This window comes from Helicoverpa zea, chromosome 19 (genome assembly GCF_022581195.2).
Source record: "Helicoverpa zea isolate HzStark_Cry1AcR chromosome 19, ilHelZeax1.1, whole genome shotgun sequence".
Classification (NCBI taxonomy): domain Eukaryota; kingdom Metazoa; phylum Arthropoda; class Insecta; order Lepidoptera; family Noctuidae; genus Helicoverpa; species Helicoverpa zea.
The window spans coordinates 348,649-370,022 of record NC_061470.1 but is presented as its reverse complement, the minus strand read 5'-3'; the positions used below and the strand labels follow the sequence as shown (position 1 = coordinate 370,022).

The 21,374-nt window shown below is 42.6% G+C and overlaps 2 protein-coding genes across 3 annotated transcripts; one reads left to right on the top strand and one right to left on the bottom strand.

The window, feature by feature from the left end:
* Window positions 1-989: 989 nt before the first annotated feature.
* LOC124639306 (zinc finger protein 668-like) lies at window positions 990-11,845 on the top strand. Of its 2 annotated transcripts, XM_047176585.1 has the most exons (5): window positions 990-1,324; window positions 1,762-1,889; window positions 10,278-11,024; window positions 11,102-11,174; window positions 11,238-11,845. In XM_047176585.1, the coding sequence occupies exons 1-5, from the start codon at window positions 1,169-1,171 to the stop codon at window positions 11,349-11,351; spliced, it is 1,218 nt and encodes a 405-aa protein (XP_047032541.1). In that variant the 5' UTR covers window positions 990-1,168; the 3' UTR covers window positions 11,352-11,845. The 2 variants fall into 2 exon arrangements, with proteins under 2 accessions (XP_047032541.1, XP_047032540.1); XM_047176584.1 differs by having other exon boundaries at window positions 11,102-11,845.
* A 94-nt stretch (window positions 11,846-11,939) lies between these two features.
* Window positions 11,940-13,776, bottom strand: LOC124639307 (alpha-ketoglutarate-dependent dioxygenase alkB homolog 7, mitochondrial-like). The gene is made up of 5 exons (XM_047176587.1): window positions 13,619-13,776; window positions 13,217-13,404; window positions 12,773-12,949; window positions 12,566-12,690; window positions 11,940-12,389 (listed from the first exon to the last, which is right to left on the bottom strand). Exons 1-5 carry the CDS (start codon window positions 13,725-13,727, stop codon window positions 12,206-12,208), a joined length of 783 nt encoding a protein of 260 aa, XP_047032543.1. The 5' UTR covers window positions 13,728-13,776; the 3' UTR covers window positions 11,940-12,205.
* Window positions 13,777-21,374: the final 7,598 nt, after the last annotated feature.

The window sequence follows — 21,374 nt, the reverse complement described above, 5'->3', positions numbered from 1 at the left end:
ATTTATACTGATGGCAGTAAGGGGAACGATTATGTGCATGCTGCTATATACGATTCACATTCAAAATTCTCTCGAAGCTTTGTTCTGCACAATACTTGTAATATATTCACTGCAGAGGCATATGCGGTTTATAGGGCATTATTATATATTCGTCAGCTTGATCATTGTAAATACTTTTTGATTGTTTCTGATTCACTAAGCTTGATAAAATCTTTAGCTAACCTTTCAATTTCATTTAAGTCTAATTATATTTTGTATTTTATCAAAGAAATAATTTATCAGTATTACCTTAAGCATATCGAAATTGCGTTCCTGTGGGTACCATCTCACCGAGGCATCTCTGGCAATGAAATAGCTGATAAAACCGCATATGATGGTAATAATGCTGTTGATGTTAGAAATGCAATGGAAATTCCGATGACTGATTTCCTGCAATGTATTAATGAAAATGTACATAATTTATGGTTAGAAATGTGGAAGAAAGACCAAAACATCAAAGGGAAGTGGTATGGAAGTATTCAAGAAAGATTACCTGTTAGACCCTGGTACAATAGACTGAAAGAAGCCAGCCGAGACTTTATCACTACGTTAAATAGATTGCGCTTTGGCCATAATACTGCACCGTCACACCTTGCTAGACTTGGGATTATTACGAGTAATACGTGCCCCCATTGTGAATCACAAGAAGGAACCATGGAGCATCTTATTTTTGACTGCCAAACCTTCCTACTTGACAGATTAGTGTTGGCTAGTGAACTGTGTGAACTGAAAATTAAGTTTGATTCTTCATCCCGCCCGCCGCCACTTAAACAGTTATTAAAAGACAAGAACAGTTATAAACCCATATACAAATACATTAAAAATACTATCAAAACAATTTAAGTGTCGTGAAGTGAAGTGATAAAGTTTATGTGTAAAAAATGACTTGACTTAAAGGTCTCAGTTACCAGGTCATAAAATTCCAAAAAAAAAAAAAAAAAAATTGACGTGACGCGTTTGTCAATTATTGTCAAACAAGAAAACTGTCAAAAATCAAAACCGAAGCTGCGGTGTTGTTTTTGACCCGTTTTTTTCTGTTCTGTATTCTTAATAAGGAATTAAAACCAATTTAAATCTCGGTTAATAAACATTGCATGCGACAGTTCAGTAAAGTTTTATGTCTTAAAATATGGCGGCCGAAGTGATGAAGTTGGAGGTAGAGATGGAGACGTGTTGTGTATGCGGCGGCGGCGGCGAGCTGCTCTCACCCGAGGAGCACGACGCGGGCGCTCCGCCCATGCAGGTGCCGCTGCGCACCATGTTAGTGCACCTCAACTCCAGCAAGGTACGGTATAAAAACTAACTTGAAGCATCAGACAGACATAACTTTTTCATAACCTAAGTATAGTGTTGGCGGGAACCAGTGTCCTGTACAAAATTGTATTGGTTAACTATGGAGCTTTCACTTACAGAACCACTTAAAGTGTTCCGTTTGTCTTGATTAGCAACTAAACACATATACCTTAAATGAATAGGTGCTGTCAATAACATCCCTAATATAACCCACTGATCATACTTCTCTCTTCCATAGTCATTTATAAAACCATGGAGGAAGACTTGTGGAACCTAAGAATGAATGATCATGATACCTTTCACAAGTATTCCTTAAAAACCAATCATGTTAAACTAAATCAGTTCATTAGCTTTAGTAAATGACAGTACTGGACTCGGTTAGTTAAGAACTGTAGAAGTGTCATGTCGGTACTGTGTACTTGCTGGCAGGTGGTGCCTGAAGGACGTCTGTGTGGCAGCTGCATCAGGCGCACCATGGAGTCCTATGAGTTCAGCACAGCACTCTCCTCCCGAGGAGTTCCACCACTCAGTGAGAAGATCAGGGCACTGAGAAGAAGGTCTTTGTGTTTCATTTCTATCCAAAATATGTGTAACTAATTTGAAAAATTATTTTATTGTTAGAAAGTTACATTCTTCCTGAGTAAACTAGGCTATTTTATCCCAATATGGGCAGCAGTTCCCATAGGATGCATGTAAAAACATAGGAAAATGGCTAGTATGTAAATAATGGTTTCCCAGATTCACAACTCTTTGTAAATTGCAACACTTATAATATAAAAGTGTTGTCTGCTTGTTTTAATTTATGTATCTTTCACCGGAAAATAACAGGACTCGTAAGTTGATCAATTTTCTAGGTAGTTGATCAATTCTGGGAAAATAATAAACTGCAGTTGAAATGTACCATCTAACGCATTGAATTTTAGCTAATTGGTCAACATACGGTACCTAGCCGTAATTTCATAATTAACTATGGATAATAATAATGGTTCCGAAAAACAAATTAAGCTCCTGCGATCTATGGCCGACTATTATTCTTATTTACCAGCATTATAATGAATTACCGACAAAAAATCCAAAACATAAACAACCAAAAATATCAATTTTAACTACAAATATGAGCAGGTTCAAATAACTTTTTCTCCTAAAAAAAAAAACTATCTTCGAGTAATAAAACTAAAGTTCCGACTAGAATACTGAACTTCTGACAAAATTACTAAGTTACGGACAACAGAGGTTTTGACAAAATAATCATATTTTTACAACTTACATGAACTGTTATAATTTCTATTGTTGAGGTTGAAGGTTGCAGGTTGCCTTTGATTTTTCAGGGTTTCCATCATCAGGTCCTGATCTGATGACTATGGGACCAACTGGCAGCTATTTCGCTTCGAACAAAAAAGAATCACGTAAATCGGTCTATAAACCTCGGCGTAATCGATGTAGGTACATACATAGAAAAAAAAACATACCGGCCGAATTGAGAACCTCCTCCTTTTTGGGAAGTCGGTTAAAAATATTCTAGGAAACCAAAATCTACTTGGTTTTAGATTAAAGCGTAAATACTACTTTAATTCTAACTTTTTCCTTAACCTGAAATAAGTACCGATATCGAAGCATACCCGTGGTAAGTAAAATTCATGATATATGAAGCAAGTAAAAGTTTTTCTTGTCATTTATTTATTTTTGAACATAGATTTTACATTTTTAAATATTAAATATAAAAATAAAAAACATTTAAAAATATAAAAAATAGGTTGCCACCGATATCGGGCACAGGGTCCAAGGTACCGGTGGTTAGGGTCCCAGAGACAGAAACCTCCTCACAATACGCGCCGTATCAAGGAGTTCTGCCTTCTGAATCAGTCCCTTGATCCAGCCGCCTAACGAGAGCCTCCTGAGGTGTTGGTCGAGGCTCTTGGCTATTAGACCATTGGCCGTAACGACAATCGGCACAATGATAGCCGTGTCGACATTCCACATGGCGACAACCTCGTGCGCTAAGTCAAGATACTTTATTTGTTTCTCTTTCTCAGCTTTCACGAGGTTATCGTCATGCGGGACGGCAACATCGACTATCATCGCGCGGCGCGCTAATCGATCTATCACCACTATATCAGGCTTATTGGCTGCAATAGTCCTGTCAGTGATGATAGATCGATCCCAGTACAACGTGATATGGTCGTTTTCGAGAACTGGGTCGTGCGCATACTTGTAGTACGGTACCTCAAGATCTACAAGTTTTTACTGCAGAGCAAGCTGCTGGTGGATGATCTTGGCCACTTGGTTATGTCTGTGCAAATATTCACCGTTAGCCAAACGAGAACAACCAGAAATAATATGTCTGATAGACTCACCCGGATGGTGACATGCCCGACATATGTCAACCGTCCCGTCTCTCATGATATATCTCCGGTAGTTATTCGTAAGGATAACTTCGTCCATAATTGCACATACAAACCCTTCGGTTTCTCCAAATAAGTCACCGAAGCATAGCCAAGATACGGACGCTTTGAAGTCTACATCGGGGCCATGAAGAGCCCCGAAGAAGCGTCCGTGTAGCTGTTTGCTGTGCCATACCTCCTTGCGATCATGGGTAGTTAATACCACAGGTTTGCGCCAGTTCTCATTTGCCAACGATAGCGGGGTGAGTCCTCTGTCCACTGCTACCACATCACGGTGCATACCCACGTCGCTTTTAAGAAAATATTCTCTGAGACTGCACACCTCGCGGTTGTCGAGCGTCTTTGCATTTAAAAAGCCTCGACCTCAAGTAAAAGTTATTATTACAAGTACATTTTTATATTTTTTAAAGTATTGTTTAACCACTGAGAATAATATTTTCAGTATAATGTTATAGTTAAAATGGCTAAGTCTATGAAATATGGAAGGTAATTTATGAATTAACTAGCTTCTGCCCGCGACTTCGTACGGGGATCCTGTCCCTTATGCCAGCGACTACGGGGTCAGCAAAATCAAAGATCTGAATAGTCTCATATTGAATTTTAAGGGCCCGTTGACTTGAAAACAACGGAATACGCATAACCATTAGAAACGTTCCATAAAGATAAAGATAAATTTATTTGTTAAAAACATATGTTATAAAGGTGTTACATATATTAAATTTTTGTACTTTAACGGCAAAAGCACAGCAGACTAAACAAAACGCTGAGAACTGAACCGCAATAGACGCGACCATAGGGATAAAAGTAGTGATTCTAATTAGTCCGCATTTAAGTTGTGTGGGGCAAAAATATCACACGTATTATTACCTAAAAAAACATTAAATAGATGACAAAGTCGTGGTGACTTAGTGGAAGTCGTGGTGGTTTAGTGGGTAGAGAACCAATCTCTCAAGTATGAGCGTGCGTCTTTGATTCCAGGTCTGGCAAGTGCCTGCCAATGCAACTTTTCTAAGTTCGTATGTACTTTCTACGTATATTTTGGATACCAATGACCGTTATTTGGAGGGGATGTTAAGCTGTAGGTTCCGGCTATCATTGAACATTCTTGGCAGTCGTTATGGGTAGTGAGTCTTACCAAGGGGTGTTGGGTTGAGCGGGTAACCGGGTTATGGAGGTCAGATAGGCAGTCGCTCCTTGTAAAACACTGGTACTCAATTGCATCGTGACTGGAAGTCGACCCTAACATAATTGGGACAAAGGCTCTTGAGATAATAACGACAATAATAATGAGATATAGGCACCGCAGGACATCTGAGGCTGATGACGGGGAGTAGCGACCCCGCGGGGCTATATATACTGAGTTCTCCAGGGAGAGTATACTGTCCCCCCATCTCCGGCCGGTCGGAGTGAACCATGACGGGGGTAGGCCTCACGCCTCTGGCTTGGCTTGGCCGTCCAGAGTGGAGCAGGATTAGTAGCCCTGCTCGGAGGGTAGGTGCCTCATGGGAAGCACAGGGAGCGCGTAATCTGCGTTTAAAGTCCGCCGAGGTATCCTCACCCTTCAGCCGCTCATGTCCCTGTTGCCCTCTTGTTGCTATTCAGTGACTGGTTCCCGGGGGCCCAGTAAGTGAGGTGGCGAGTCTCCACCTGCCATTTTTACATTAGCTAATACATTGTCATCCACTAACATCCCATCACAATAGCCCAATTAGTTTTCCTCCATAGTTAGCAATAGTTTAGCACAGAACCGGGGATTGTCTTTTTTAACGACGTCCACCGGGGATTGTCCTTGAGTTCATTTCTATAGTGTATAAATCAAATCAAAACAAATCGTTTATTTTGCAGCGAATATGGGTACAAAATGAGATGTTAAAGGACAATGGGCAGATTGGTATACCCCACCAATAGCAATGTCATATATATCATTGGATAGGCCTTTTTATGTAGAACAATATTTACTATGACAGCTTTGCTGAAATGTTTGTCCGTTCTGAGATATAGATCAAAAACTGTGCAAAAGTTAGAACTAAGTAATCTATTGATAACTCAAGTTTTTAAAGGAAAATCTAAGAACTACTAAGTGTAAGTCTTGTATGAAAGAAAATCAGATTACAGTATTGATTAGCATCAGTTTTAAGATTGTTTGTAATCTATATCTCAGAACGGACAAACAATAGAACAAAGCTGTCATAGTAAATGTTGTTCCAGTTAAAAAGACCTATCCAATGATATGTATGACTTTCCTATTGGTGCGGTTTCTCACTACGCCCAACATCCAGTTGGTACAATAAAAGGTTGAAATGCTACATAATAGTAACAATTATGGATCCTAACGGGCACAGTAGTACTTACAAGACTTAAAGTTATTAGTACTTAGATTTTCCTTTAAAAACTTGAGGTATCAATAGATTACTTAGTTCTAACTTTAGCACAGTTTTTGATCTATATCTCAGAACGGACAAACATTTCAGCAAAGCTGTTATAGTAAATCTTGTCCTACATAAAAAGGCCTATCCAATGATATATATGACATTCCTATTGGTGGGGTATACCAGGTCCCATATATTTGTGCCCATTGTCCTTTATGCACAGTTCCAACACATTCTACCTTACGGCATGCAAAAGAAAAATAAATAAAGGGAAGGGATATAAAGGGATAATTGTCGGTTTTGTGTCACCATTTCATTAAAGTTGTCTCAAAAGGGCTTCAGCGTGTTGGCTTCGGCCCCACGTTTGCCTCCCAAAAATTCGGAACTCTGTAGTCCCGAGGTCTGGAAGAGACATACAAAATAATAATGAGATATAACGCAACAGACGCCACGTCTAGTTATGTAAAATTTGTACTAAGCAGTGACTTAACACAAAATTCAAGCGTGTTATATCTTCGTTATTATTTGTTTGTGAGAAGGAGAAAAGAAAAAATACGTGTCCATTATTTTAAGGTTATCTAAAAGACGGACTAATTACTTTTTTTGATTCACCATACCTATTTCATAACATTTATTTCTATACATTTCAAGTGTAGTATTGCTCTTGAAGTTCCACATCAGGTGTTTTAGATCTTCGATGTTTATACGTCAATAGAAAGTGCTTATCAAATTGAACAACTTTTGCTAAAACGTCATACCTGTATATGGTACAGAGAAGCTGGGCTCTTGGGGTTCCACATCAGGTGTTCCAGATCTTAAAATTTATTATCTCAGCTGAAAATGCTCAATCACATGAAACAATTTTTGCCATGGCACCATTTTTGTATCTCTTATAGTTTTGTTGGTCTGTTGGAGTTCTGCATCAGGTCTTCAAGTTTCGAAGATAAATTATAGCCTATATGTTGACCAGGCCTAATACTGATACAACAAAGAAAGAATCATTGAAATCCGTTCAGTAGTTCGGAAGATTAGCGTGTACAACCAAACAGACATACAGACAAACAGACAGAATTTTTTTTTTGGATTTGTGCTCCATTATTGTTTCTAAACCCCACCCAATTATTATTTTTTTAATATATTCAATGTACAGACACAGTTTTGTTACAGATTTATTATATGTATAGATAAAGCACGGTCGCCGAGCAGGAAGAATTTCGTACATTGCCCTGGTTCTACCTGTCTCCCTCTCTCACGCGTGAATAAGTTGCATCCCGCTCACACGGTAGCGTCGACCGCGGGCAACAGGAATTACAAACCTTTTGTGTGCTTTCGTAAGGTTTATATTTGTATGCTAGCATTTTTTTTACCTTGAGTCAAGCCTATAACGCCCACTCGACGCTTTATCGGTTGTTCAAAAATCAAAATTTAACGGATGACATTCCATAACGTGATGCGCTAGTGATCGGTCAATTTGTTCGTAGTGAAATAGTTTCTGCAGACGTTTGTGTTTTGTTTTGTTTTCTTGTTAAATTACTGTTAAGTTATCGTTATTTAGTTTTCTTGTTAGTCGGTTCTACATTGTTAAGTTTTTTTGAAAATGGAACCGGGGCCGTCTACCTCGCGTCCATTCAAAGACTTTGTTTCTCCGCGGAAGAAGCGAAAAATGTCGCACTTTAGTGAAAGTGAGAAGTTGATGATTATCAACGTCTTTAAATACGTAAAAGAATCTTGGCCTGCTGATAAATATCCTTCAAAACAGGAGATGAAAGATAAAACGGCCGATATTTTAGGCATTTCGAAATCGGCGGTGTACCGTATTCTAAACGAATACACTAAAACGGAAACTGTCAAGCCAGCTGCAGCACCAAAAAACGCATGTCAATTATTGAAAAGATAGATGATTTCGACAAGTCGTGCACTAGAAAAATTGTGCATAGCTTTTATTTAAAAGGAGAGTTACCTACAGCAAAAAAGGTATTACAGGTAGTAAATACCGATGAATCCCTACCAAGCATGGGCCTGACATCGCTGAAAAAACTTCTAAAACATTTGAAATTTAAATATGTCAAACGAAGGAGAAATAATGCGTTAATCGATAGAGATGACATAGCATTGTGGCGTATAAAATATTTGAAAAACATGAAAACTTTTCGAGAGCAAGGACGACCAATATATTACTTGGATGAAACTTGGGTGAATGCAGGTAAGACTATATATTTGATTTACATTTAACCCGCGATTTCATTAGTTTAAAAACTATACTACATATTTCTTATTTTTTTAAAATTGTATTTATTTTTTCTATTCAATTTAAACATATAATAAAACAAAAAATATATTTTCAGGGCACACTGTCGGCAAAGTGTGGGAAGACACTACAGTGAAGTCACGCAAACAAGCCTTTTTAGAGGGTCTGTCGACGGGCGCTAAGAATCCTACGTCTAAAGGCAACCGCTTAATTATTCTGCATATTGGAGGCGAAGAAGGATTCGTGCCGGAATCAGAATTGGTTTTTGAATGCAAAGGTTAGCAATAGGCTTTGCCTATACCTTTATGTAAACGTGTATTATTTTATGCTTTAATGTAGGTTATTTTTTGTGGAAATAAACACATTTGTATTTGTATTTAATTTTTAGGTACAGGCGATTATCACGAATCAATGAACGCCGCCAAATTCGAAAATTGGTTCAAAGAAATGTTGCCAAGACTTGAGCCGAACGCGGTGGTTGTGATGGATAATGCGAGCTACCACTCAAGGCGAAAGGAGAAACCCCCGTCACAAGTTGGAATAAAACAAATATTAAAAAATGGCTCACATCTAAGAAGATTACTTATGAACCAAAAGAAACCAATGTTCAGTTATTGGAAAAGGTGAAAGGTGTAAAAACAGAGTACCAATCGTACGTTATAGATGAAATGGCGAAAGAAGTTGGTGTGGAAGTATTAAGATTACCTCCATACAACTGTGAGTTGAACCCTATTGAATTGGTGTGGGCAGACGTGAAGGGCTACGTGGCAAGAAATAATACCACATTTAAGATGGTAGACGTAAAAAAACTGCTCCAAGAGGCGTTGAAAAACATTACACCGGAAAAATGGAAAAACTGTATAAGCCACGTAAAAAAGGAGGAAATAAAATTAGGTGGTTTAGACAATAATATCGACAAAACTATTGATTCTTTTATCATCAATGTAACAGGTGAAACGTCGTCTGAGGAAAGCAGCAGCTCTGATACCACGGAATCTGATTCTGATTAATAAATAATAAATGTTTATTTTTAAAATGATTTTATTTATTAACATCAAATCTAAAATACCTAATTATATTACCTATTACCAAAAACTGTCATAGAATAGAATAAAAATAGAATAGAATTCAAAAAAAATATTTATTTGCCATTTTTCCGTTATTCAAGGTAGGTACATATAAAAATCCTATATTTTTTACTAGTACACGACAAAAAATGTTTGTGACCACTGTCAGTAGGTAAATAGGTCAATGTACGAAATTCTTCCTGCTCGGCGACCGTGCTTTAGTAGGCAAGTAAAGATTAAAAATTACAAAGCATAGTTTTCAGTAGACCGTAATTTATACTGGTAAAAAAGTATTATAGCCACAAACAGTGATGTTTATTTTTCGAAGACTTTAGTATCTCATTCGGTTGTTTCGTAATTTTTATTCGGAGGAAAGTAGTCGGAAAGTCAGTATTTTAGTCAGTAACTTTAGTATTTTGAGTAAGGGCAATTCTTATTTTTTTGTCGGAGCTTTTATTACTAGCCATTAACTATATTGCTACAAGTAAAATCATCCACAAATGGGCCAATTGTTGTCCAGTGTACTATTTGACGGTACACTACTATCCATCACTTAATACACTTTTCTCTGATTGGTCGACAGCACTTGTCATAAGCATAAGCACATGAGTCTTTTAACCAATCAACGTACACCTCGCCTTTGTCGGATGATTTAACAGTAAGGCGTCGTAAATTAATCAACTTACTAAAATACATATGTTAAATAGTCCATTTCAACTGCCATTTATAATTTTCAGAGAGTTGGTCAACTACCTATAAAATTGATCAACGAGTTTTGTTATTTTCCAGTGACATATTTATTTTATGATCAATATAATGTTACCAGCATAAACACCAGTGTAAATGTTTTTAAAATTAGGTTGCATGAGTTGACTCAGAAGATCGACGTGTTCATCGTGGTGGGCGGCGCGGGCGCGGGCGGCGCCTACTCCGAGGAGGACATCATCATGGTGGAGCGCGAGTCGCTGGCGGCCGCCGCCGCCGCCGACGACGCCGAGCTGCAGCGTGCCCGCAACGCCCGCGGCGACCACGTGTACCAGTGCTCCGTGTGCCCGCAGTCCTTCCCGCGCCTCGCCGACTTCCGCGCCCACGCCGCCGCGCACCCCGCCGCCGCCACGCACTGCTGCTGGACGTGCGGCGCGCAGTTCCCGGGCCGCGCCGCGCTGCGCCAGCACGCGGCCCGCGCCTGCGCCGCGCTGGCCTGCCAGCTGTGCGGCCGCGCCGCCGCCGGGCCCGCCGAGCTGCGCCGCCACGAGGCCGCGTGCCCGCCGCGCTGCCCCGCCTGCGCGCTGCTGCTGGCGGACCGCGCGGCGCTGGCGGCGCACTGCGCGGCGCTGCACGGGCGCGGCGCGCGGGCTCCGCTCGTGTGCGCGCAGTGCTTCCGCACGTGCGACACGCCCGAGCTGCTGTCGGCGCACATGCTGCGCCACCGCCAGGCCAAGCAGTTCGTGTGCGGCTACGACGGCTGCATCCTGCGCTTCGCCACGCGCACCAACCTCATGGCGCACATCCGCAAGTGCCACGCCGGCGACCTGCCCGAGCCCGAGCCCGAGCCCGCGCCCGAGGAGCCCGCGCCCACCACCACCTGCGAGCACTGCGGCCGCACGTCAGTACTCTGCGCCATTTTACCTGCATTCAATGTGTGTGTATAGCCTTTGTCAAACATGAGTAACATGTTCGCAGGTTCGGCTCGGTGGCGGCGATGAAGCGTCACGCGCGCGTGCACCGCGGCCGCGACTCGGCGCCGGCGCCACAGGTACGTACACACGTGCACGACGTGCCGCGTGCTCTGCCGTGTACTGACGTGCCGCGTGTGCAGGACGAGGGCGCCGACTCGCCGGAGGGGGAGGACATGGAGGGCGAGGTGGAGTACCTGGAGGTGGACGAGCTGGACGACGCCGACCAGAAGCCCATGCTCATGCAGATGGACTGAACTGACGCCGCGGGACCCTCGCCACTGCCCGTGGCACACTCTTTGACTGCATGGTTTCATTCAATATTCCTCTGTTCTTTGTAAAATATCTACTATTTCTACAAAACCATACTGGTAAAAGTGCCTGCTAAGAATGATAAATACAATCCTGATGAAATGTTGACCTATACTAATATTATAAACAGGAAAACTTTGTTTTTTGGTTGTAATGGATAAACTCCTGGACCGATTTTAAATATTCCTTCACCATTAGAAAGCTATATAATCTGCGAGTAACATAGGAGGCTATATTTTATCCCGGTGCGGGCAGTAGCTCCCACGGGTTGCGGGTGAAACCGCGGGAAAACTAGTAACCTATATAGTGGACTCAAGTGAACCTCTACAATGTAAATGTGGATAAAATATATTCATGTTAACTTGTAAGCTTATGCTTACACATTGATGGCTTCTATAGTTTTAGTAAACTCTAAAATAAATATAATAAATTTTTATAATAAGGTCCTTTTATTTTACCCTACAAAACTTCAAATTTTTTTTTTTCTATAAAAACTGAAAAAAATTGTAATCTGTAGGCTAATTAAAACAAAGTTTCAACAATAACAATTTATTATAACAACAACATTATAATACTAAATAATGGTGAAAAAATACTTCAATGTCATTAGACAATATCACATGAATACCTAAGTAGGTAGGGGAGCAAACCTACACATTCTGCTGGATTCCTATGCAATCTGTGGCTATCACAGAAAACTTCAATTTGTAGGTACAGCCGACCAGTTGCATTGCATGTTTACAAACATGCCGTGCTATATCAACCAACTGGTAGGATAAGGTAGCAGTGTTGCGGGTCGCTAAGGCGTGGGCGTGTCGGGGTCGGTGAGGGCGCCGCGCTGCACGTCGGGCTGCGCGTCGTGCGGGCGCGGCGCCGTGCGGCAGATGAGCGCCACGCGGCGCAGGCGCGGCAGACGAGCGCCCCGCCACGTGCTGTGCTCGCCGCCCAGCACCGCGTGAGTGAACTCGTAGCGCGCCACTCCTCTGCACACAACAAATGTTACCAACTTTACACTTGCGAGGTAAAACGGTTATTACATTAGTCATTGAAAGTGGAAATAAATCAAACTTAAACATTTCATCCGATTCTCACAGGAATTGGATGAGGAACAGCTAGTACTTGATAAATGGCATGGTTGTTAAGTAAGAAATGTGCTTACTTCATGACATAGAGCGCACGTCGTGCCAGCAGCGCGTTGAGCTCGAGGTGCTTCTTGTCGTTGTGCACGAGCTGCATCACCGCACTCGACGCCAGGCACAGCCCCGCGATCACGTCGCCGCAGAACTGCACCACAGACATTACGAAGAGAAGTTAGGGATAGTTGGAAAGAATGATTGACAGAAATGACAAGTGAAGAGATACAGACGCGCACGGCGTCGATGTGCGGCTTGATGTGGCCGGCGGCGGCCAGGTCCAGCACGTGCACGTGCGGCAGCGCCTGCGCCTGCTCCCCGCCCAGCGCCAGCGCCCGCACGCGCGCCAGCACCACCGAGTTCTCCGGCGACCACTGCCGCCGCTCCGTCTCGCGGAAACCATGGATCGCCTGCAACCATTTAATGGACAAATCTACTATCTACTTGCTGACCTGTAAAAAACTAAAAATAAAACAGTAATGCTACAAAGATATAATGTGACAATATTTCAAATTAACATCATCATTGTTTAGAAACAATACATCATGGCAAGACTGAAAACTTACATATTTTTTTATTAAAACAACTAATAAAATACGCAGGCTAATATGAGTCAAGTGTGCATCTGCTTTTCATTGTTTAGATTTAAAGTACATAATAAGTAAGCAGCTGCTAACATTGTCCCAGTGGTCGAACTCGTATCTCATCCTCCGGAGAACGGGTTCCACCTCGGTGAGCAGGGCGGCCTCCTCGTGCTCCGATATGAAGTCAGGGTACACCTGCATATCACGCAAGACCGCACTGCGCAGAGCTGGCTCCTCGCTCTCCTTCCATGACGGACTCACTTCCACCAAGTTCGGGTCACCTATGCACAAGTAACTTTACTTCAATATGTAATAGTATTTACAGTATGAAGGTAGAGAACCCTGGAAGAACAGGCTACTTTGGTCAGAGTATTTATCTAATTACTACAGATAGGTAAAATTAACTCAATGGAGAAATATAGGTACAAAACTTGTTCGCTAATTGGTGCACGAATCAAGAAACGATTGAGTGGATGTATCTGAATGTTAACCTACCTACTGCTGGTAAAACTTCAGGCTGCAACACAGTGCTGATGCTGCGAGAAACGCTGCAGAACTTCTTATACTTGCAGCTCTTTAGGAAACTAAATGTTAATAAACGCATTTCGATTAAATTATTCAACAAACTTGGATAAAAAAGAAAAACTGAAATTGATGTTTTCACTTTTTTACGTACTTTTTCAGTTTTCTTTGACTGACGCTGACATTGACACTATACTGGCTGATTTTGACAGACCACACAGATCCTAAAAAAAAGTATTGTTGACAGTACTGACACTTGTTGGGCTCAAAAATGATTTGGTTTGCCTCGGGTTTAGTTAGGTGCAGAATCCAATCTCGAAGTCCTCAGTTATTTTTAAATATATCATAAATGCAATATTACTTATATATATTTTTATACGAAAGAACTTCTTATCCATGTAATTAATAAATAAACATCCATGAAATTAATAGTCGAAAAACATTTGTATGGTAGCGTGACGTGATGTACACACATCTGTTTGTTTTGTCTCTAGAACGTTTTCAAGTTGGTAAAAACGTAGTAGAGTAGGTAATTATACATACCTATTATACCCTATTTTTATGCTAATGCTATAATAATGCTAAGTATAAAACAAAATAGAAGCGCCTGCTTGTATCATAACAGTGTACTAATGCGGCTAGAAACTTTGCAGGCGCTTGTGTTGAATAAGCAGAAATAATTTTCAGTTGGTGAGTTTACATTCGCAACATTATTTGAAATATAAAGTTGAGGTACAACAGAACAAGCGGCATGTTTTGTTTCTCACTGACAATGTAGATGCAGATATAAAAACACGGAACGAAACTTGTAAAGTTTTGTAAACAGAGCGCTGCAAACTGATAGCTGATACCCGAGCCTTCGCCGCCTGTGTGACGGACTGACGGACATTTTTAATACTAAAGTAACTTGATCTTTTAATCTATGTGCAGTAATATTGACATTATGGCCTATGAACTAATTTGTTATTATTAAGAGAGGGGAATGCACAAGCATTTCAACTGTAGGTACCAAATGTAACAAACATTTAGAAGAGCAGAATTTCTTCTGCGTAGATGTGTTTTACATTGGTAAGTATGTAGGTACACGATATCACCATATTATAATCGAGGTACCTAACTAGGTACCGACGACGAACGTCAAACTTATAAAACTCCTCTTTTTGCGTCGGGTGTACACAGCCATCCGGTAGAACTGAAGGCGCCTCTAACATTACATAGTAAGGTTAAGTTAACGATTACGTGAGCTCCTATATCTGAACTGAGTAGAGATGAGGTGATGAGATGACTATAGTTTTTATCCGGCTGCGCGAAGCAGTAATTACTTTTTCACGTGGGCGATGTCGTGGGGTAGGTACATAACGTTTATTCTATTATGTATGAATAGGTTCTGACGTGATATGGCATACGACATGCAGTGCAGCGCACATGGGACGCGTGCAGCACTGATTACCGCTTGATACCGCAGAGCGAATAATATTGGAGACTAGCTTCTGCCAGCGGTTTCACCCGCATCCCGTGGGAACTACTTCCCGTACCGGGATAAAAAGTAGCCTATAGCCTTCCTCGATAAATGGGCTATCTAACACTGAAAGAAATTTTCAAATCGGACCAGTAGTTCTGAGATTAGCGCGTTCAAACAAACAAACAAACTCTTCAGCTTTAGTATAGATGTCAGCGGGAATAGACTAAAATGTGACCTGTCCTAATTCCTCTTGCATCGTCTCAATCATAAGCAGAATGGCTCTTCCTTCTCTCAAAACCGTAACTTCCTTACACCTAGGTTTACTTTGCACAATGATGATAATGTCGCGCCTTATCCATCCGCAGCATACCCCGTGGTGCGGCCACAGCTAAGTGTGAAACATGGGTAAGCCTCATCGCGTCCGGTGGCTCAAGGCGCTCGTCAATACGTCAATGTCACGACCTGGATTGCCGCACAAACACTACATTAAAGTGAATTCAACTGCAAATTAAATGCTGTGTCGAAGATCGGTATCTCTGTGACCGCTGTCGTCCGTTGACATTGAGTGCGGCCGCTACACGTTCAAAATAATAATAGTTTCAATTTAAATTTTTGTGCCCAATTTTGCGCACAATCTCTGTGTAATTTGTTGTTAGGTAAATTATTCACTAACAGCATGCAATTTAGAGAACTTGTTATGAGTTAAACATGTTATGTAAACTAGTGTCCCCTGTAAGTACGTCGTGCGACGAGTGCGCTGATGCGTCTCCCTATTCATTGACTCGTGTCTGAATACAAAAACATGACCCTTCCTTTAACTTCGCTATAATTGGAAGTAAAATCCGCAAACGAGTCTGTAGCCTCTCGTTACGCAGTGCACACACCGGTGAGGCGGTGAGACTGTAATGTTGCTCGACTGGTTCCCATTACTTTGTTATTCATTTCTTGTTTAACTCTTCTCTTTGTTTTGTGGCCTGTCGCTGAATAAATGTTTTCCATCAAATGGTTCTCGTTAATATGGTCTGTCCCAATTAGGGCTGCCATCTCGAATTTCGCCAAACCCGGACAAACATTAAAGAAACCCGGACATTTGGCGTAAATCGCATTTTTTTCCCGACGAGTACGATTTTTTTAAACAAAATAATACCTAATTAGTAATCCATTTACTATTAACATATACTAAAATTCAATGAGGTGCTTCCTTACATGAAAAGTGTCCGGGTTTTCCCCGGACACTTCTTGAAACCCCGCCCGGACGGCCCCCGGACGGCCTCCAAACGAGGACAAATCCGGGGAAACCCGGACGGATGGCAGCCCTAGTCCTAATCAATAAATGCAGTAAGGTCTACAATAACCGAGTTTGAAGCACCATACCCTGCTGATGTTTCCTCATGACCATTAATAACAAAGATGTCAAAGCCCAGTCACATGACTATTGTCTGTCCGGGATGTGTCAGCAAATTGTTTAGTGTTATCGGCTTAGTTAAATGATGTCCTTCATTAGATAAACTAATTTCACGGAAGAGATAGCGACCAGTGATAGGTAATGGTTTGTTCTGTACCTACAAGTACAGTCACATGAGCTGGATGTAGTCGATGTAGCGTCCTGACCATGAGTATGCGTTAACTGATGGTGACGGGTATACATGCTTCGCGAAACTTCTGCCAGGCTTTATACTCGTATAGAGAGACAGGGCGTTTATAAATAGCGGTGCTCAAGATTGTAAATTAAGTTCTAACCAGTCTTATTCACGTAGGTATTGCATTTTTATTAAATCCGAGCAAGTTTGTGACCTCCACGCATTCCCCAGACAAAGGCAGTACAATGCAAGTAGTCTGTTCTTTGGAAAAACCCGGGCGTGCCGAGTGCCCCAACATTCAATTAGTGTCGTTGATCTTCAACACGATCTCATGAGAGATCAGCCCAACGTTTCTTATGACTGAGGCATTTATACTCATAATTTGTCGGACTGGAGTCGTTTGATCAAGCTCAACTTAGCGCTTAGTTGGTATTTTAAGCTCTTGTGTGTGCGTGCGAGTAATGGCACACTAGTGGCGTGTGCGCAGACGCAGGCGGAGCCGCGCATCCGGCCGACACGCGCCGGCGCACTGCGAACACAACTAATGAGCGAAGTAAGAAGGTGCGCACTACGGAGAGATGTCTACAGACTAAACAAGCCATCTACGCTCCACTGACTCTTCGTTGTCTGACGACAAAATATACGTATGTTATGTTCTCAAGGGTGAAGGAGCATGAAGAGGTACTTAATTTTTATATTCAGAAATGGAGCACATTCTCCGCATTGAAAGAACTTGTGACCATCATAAATAACAACATCGTTAACAATAAGAACAACTTCACTGTTGCAGCGCATGTCACCAACAGTCGACTCTGAGGCTTCGCACAACTACCGTAGTTGTCCAGCGGCCGTCAGTGCAGTTGAGCCGGTGGAACCAGTCCACGTTTTCACGACATTCGTTAGAAATGGAGCTACTTGAGCTGCCTACTCAGTGGCAGCAGCTAGACGTAACCAATGATCAGCACTGTGCCGATGTTGCCGCTAAGTGCTGGGCGAGACGCTCGCACCCGATGCTTGACACACATACCAGCCGTACGCAACCTTCACGCTTGCTGCACCCGAGACAGCACCCATACCGCACTCCATTGCTTGCAGATTTTACTAAAACAACACTATTACTATTATAAAAGTAACTCTCAGAAAGCATAATAGATGGCGCTGCTAGTCACTGGAACTATACTCGCAATGCAATGTGAATGTCAAACACTTCGGATGATCGTGCACTTACATAAGTTATGTTAAGTTGGCTGACTTAGGATGTAGAATGTTCTCAGCATGGCGCTCGATTTCAACTTTGAATCGGTTACATAACGCGGCCGCGCCGGGGAGAGCTGCGACTCTACGATACATGACGCTGGATTGCCCTTTATTTGCCAGGAGTCACACGAGAAATGTGCACTCGCTGTAGTTACTGTAGGTACTGCATTAAACGATCCGCAAGTCGTAACTAGTTCTTGAAAGTTCCTAGTAATCACATAAACCGTGGCGCGCTCTGCGGCAGTTTCTCAGTAATGGCAGTCTGCCGGGCTTCATTACACAGGGGACGAACGGTTTCGCCGCAATCGTAAATACGCGACATTATTGCAACAGGCCGTAGGTATGTTTTGTAAAGAACATCGTCTGTGTTGACCTTTTCATTCGACGCTCAATCGTTTCCATACAATACATTGCTGAGTCGTGGCTCGTATGCGCGTGTCACATCGGGGGACAATTATCCTCCTTGTAAGGACAGACTTATAAATAAAAATGTTAATTGCGTGCCAGCATACTGTTCGCTTTGTAACGTCCTGCCTGTGCTACCGTACTTAGTACCTATTCATTATTTATGTCGCGTTCCCTGCAAGGAGCGGGGTTAACAAAGACCCTTTCTTGGAGGACCTCATTAATCTTGTGTAGCTTTCAGCAGTTTCTATGTAGGTATTACAGTGATGATTACAAAAATATGACACCAAAAATAGGTATGTTAGTTCTGAACTGAGGGTTGCATTGTTCTGCCTATCGTGTGGGCTTTCGTATTAACTAATTGAACTTGTTTTACTGACAAAAGGCATTAACTCCCAGACCCAGTACCTGCGCGTCCGCGTCCTGACGCCGATTGAGAAGTCATGGTTCTCAATGACACGGATGGTTATTGTAATACAATCATTTACGTATGTATAATGAGCGTGGTATCAGCGTCACGGCTGTGCCACTTCTAGTAAACTGGCCGGTTCTCTGCAGCGAGCGCGCTCATTACCGGCGACGTACTTTCCAAGCGGCACTGGCGCCGTCACGATCGATAATCATCAAGCATTCAAAGCCAAACACTTTATTTGTTTAGCCAATTAGCCTTGCATGAAGGCCGAGGCAGCCCTGTTCGCTGACGGCAGGGGGGGGGGAGGCTTGAGGCATAGAGGAAGTCACGAGCGTGCCGCACGAGCGTCTGCGACCCCTCGCCGATGAACCCTGATGTCAGGTGCACGTAACGTCCCGGTAGTTGCATTTGCTTGAGATTTACTCTAACTAACTAACCAAATCTTAGATAACCCATCGTCGCAAATGTCAGAACCTTACGAAGTTATTTCTCTGGCGTCATGGATGAAGTTAACGCGAGGTCGGTACCTCACCCGGTAACTTATCATCGATACTGAGAAATATTAGTCATGCGTAGAAGCGAAGGTGCTCACGACACATGATACGCAGGCATCCAGTTAATTATATTGCGTGTATAAGTTACAATAAAGTGGTATTGAACAAGTTCAGAAAGCAATCCGCTGTAACTGCGAGCAATGACACACGGTTCCCAGAAGTGCGGCCCCTTGAGAGACGATGTTGCTGACTCATCGGGAATCATACACAACTGCCGATCATTATTGTAGTATCAACCTGTAATACCACAGATTACTATACTAGTTAGGGCCGGCGCCCACTGCCGGCGTGGCACGGCATGGCACGGCAAAGGATTTTAATGCTGATTAAGTTATTTTGAATCTCATTTTAATGAGCTTAGAATCTATGTTACTTTATTTGTATACCATGATGCCGCGACATGCCGCAGGATGCCACGGCATGACGCGACGTGCCGCAGGATGCCACGGCATGACGCGACGTGCCGCAGGATACCACGGCATGACGCGACGTGCTGCAGGATGAGGTGGCATGCCGCGAGACGTATGGGACACTTAGGGTTCGAGGAATTATGATTGCTAGCCAGTTGAAATAAGGTTGAAACTTGTACAGCATTTCGGTGGGGCGCAGGGCGCAAAACTGATGAATGCCAGAGTGGCTGGGCTTTCAGCTGGATGCCACGGCATGCCACTGCACGCCGCTGGATGCCACTGCACAACCTGTCCAGTCATGCCGTGCCTCGCCGGCAGTGGGCGCCGGCCCTAACTCTGTAATCGTTCTGCAAAAGAAGGCTGCCACATAAAAAAATGAATACGTCATACTCATGCTAATGAAACAGGTTGTTGATGTCATCACTGTTATTAACAAGCAGAAGATATTTCCGTTCCTTACCTCAATTCATCTCTACGTCGTCCCTGTCTCGACAAGCTATAACTTGGAGTGCTGATAAGCCATTAGAACTATTGACCCACATACATCAGTGAGGCGACGACAGAGCTATCCAATGCAACTGTTCGGCGGCGACTACGTAGGAGTTACATCCACGTTACGTGGCGGCGTCAGACACATTGTCTGGCAGCGTCGCGTGTCGCCGGGCGATGTGCTGCGCTGATACCATTGTGAGCAGGTCGCTCCCCTCGGCCGAGCTGATTGCATCACTTATGTCCTCCCTACAGAAATCGTGTTCACGAAAGTTTTCTTTTATAGTACGCTGAGTTTCAATTGCACCTGAGGCGAAGTAAGAAGAATTGCGTGTAATCAAGGCTTTTTTACTCGGTTGCCAAGATGGGTTGTTGTGTATACTAAAAGTAGGGTGCATGGCCATCGCGTGTGGTATCGCGGGCGGACATGCGCGCGCGCACTTCCGCGGCGCAGTGGCCGGCCGTGCTGCGCGCGCACATCCGACAGCCTCGCGGGACGCGCGCTAGGGTCAAGTTCGGTCGACGATCATTAACATTCCTGCGTTTTTATTGCTTTCCTACAAACTCCAGCTGAAATCATTGAATAACCAACTTATTTGAAATAGGTAGCTAATACATGGAGCAAAGTAAAGAGTTATTATTAATAGTTGTATAAAACTTGTTTTGACATGAATAATCACTTAGTTATCGGTAAGCACCGCTAAATCCGTTTCAATCGCTGTAGATTCGATAAGCTATCGACGTCAACTCCTAATAATGCAATCATCATAAACCTCGCAATAAATGTATTTAGACCTGTTTACCATTAGTGTGCCCGATGACTTCATATATCATGACGTCACGACCTAGGAGGACAGGGTAGTAAACATGCACTACCCTTACAAAACCATATTTGCTATTAGAGGGCTCCTGGAATGGACATATTTCTAGATTGAGCACAAGTACGATATAAAGTGAAGGCTCTATTACCTCGAAGTATGTATTCGGCTGTTTGACCCTGCTGTTAGTCATTGTGCATACCTTGTCCTTTGTAGCCGCGGGGAATCAACTCCTCGACCGAATATTGCGTCACCAACACGCTCTCTGACCTTACAACAAGTATCTAATAAGTACCTAAGCATTTCTTTAGCATGACTTTCGAATTGATAATCTTTGCCTTT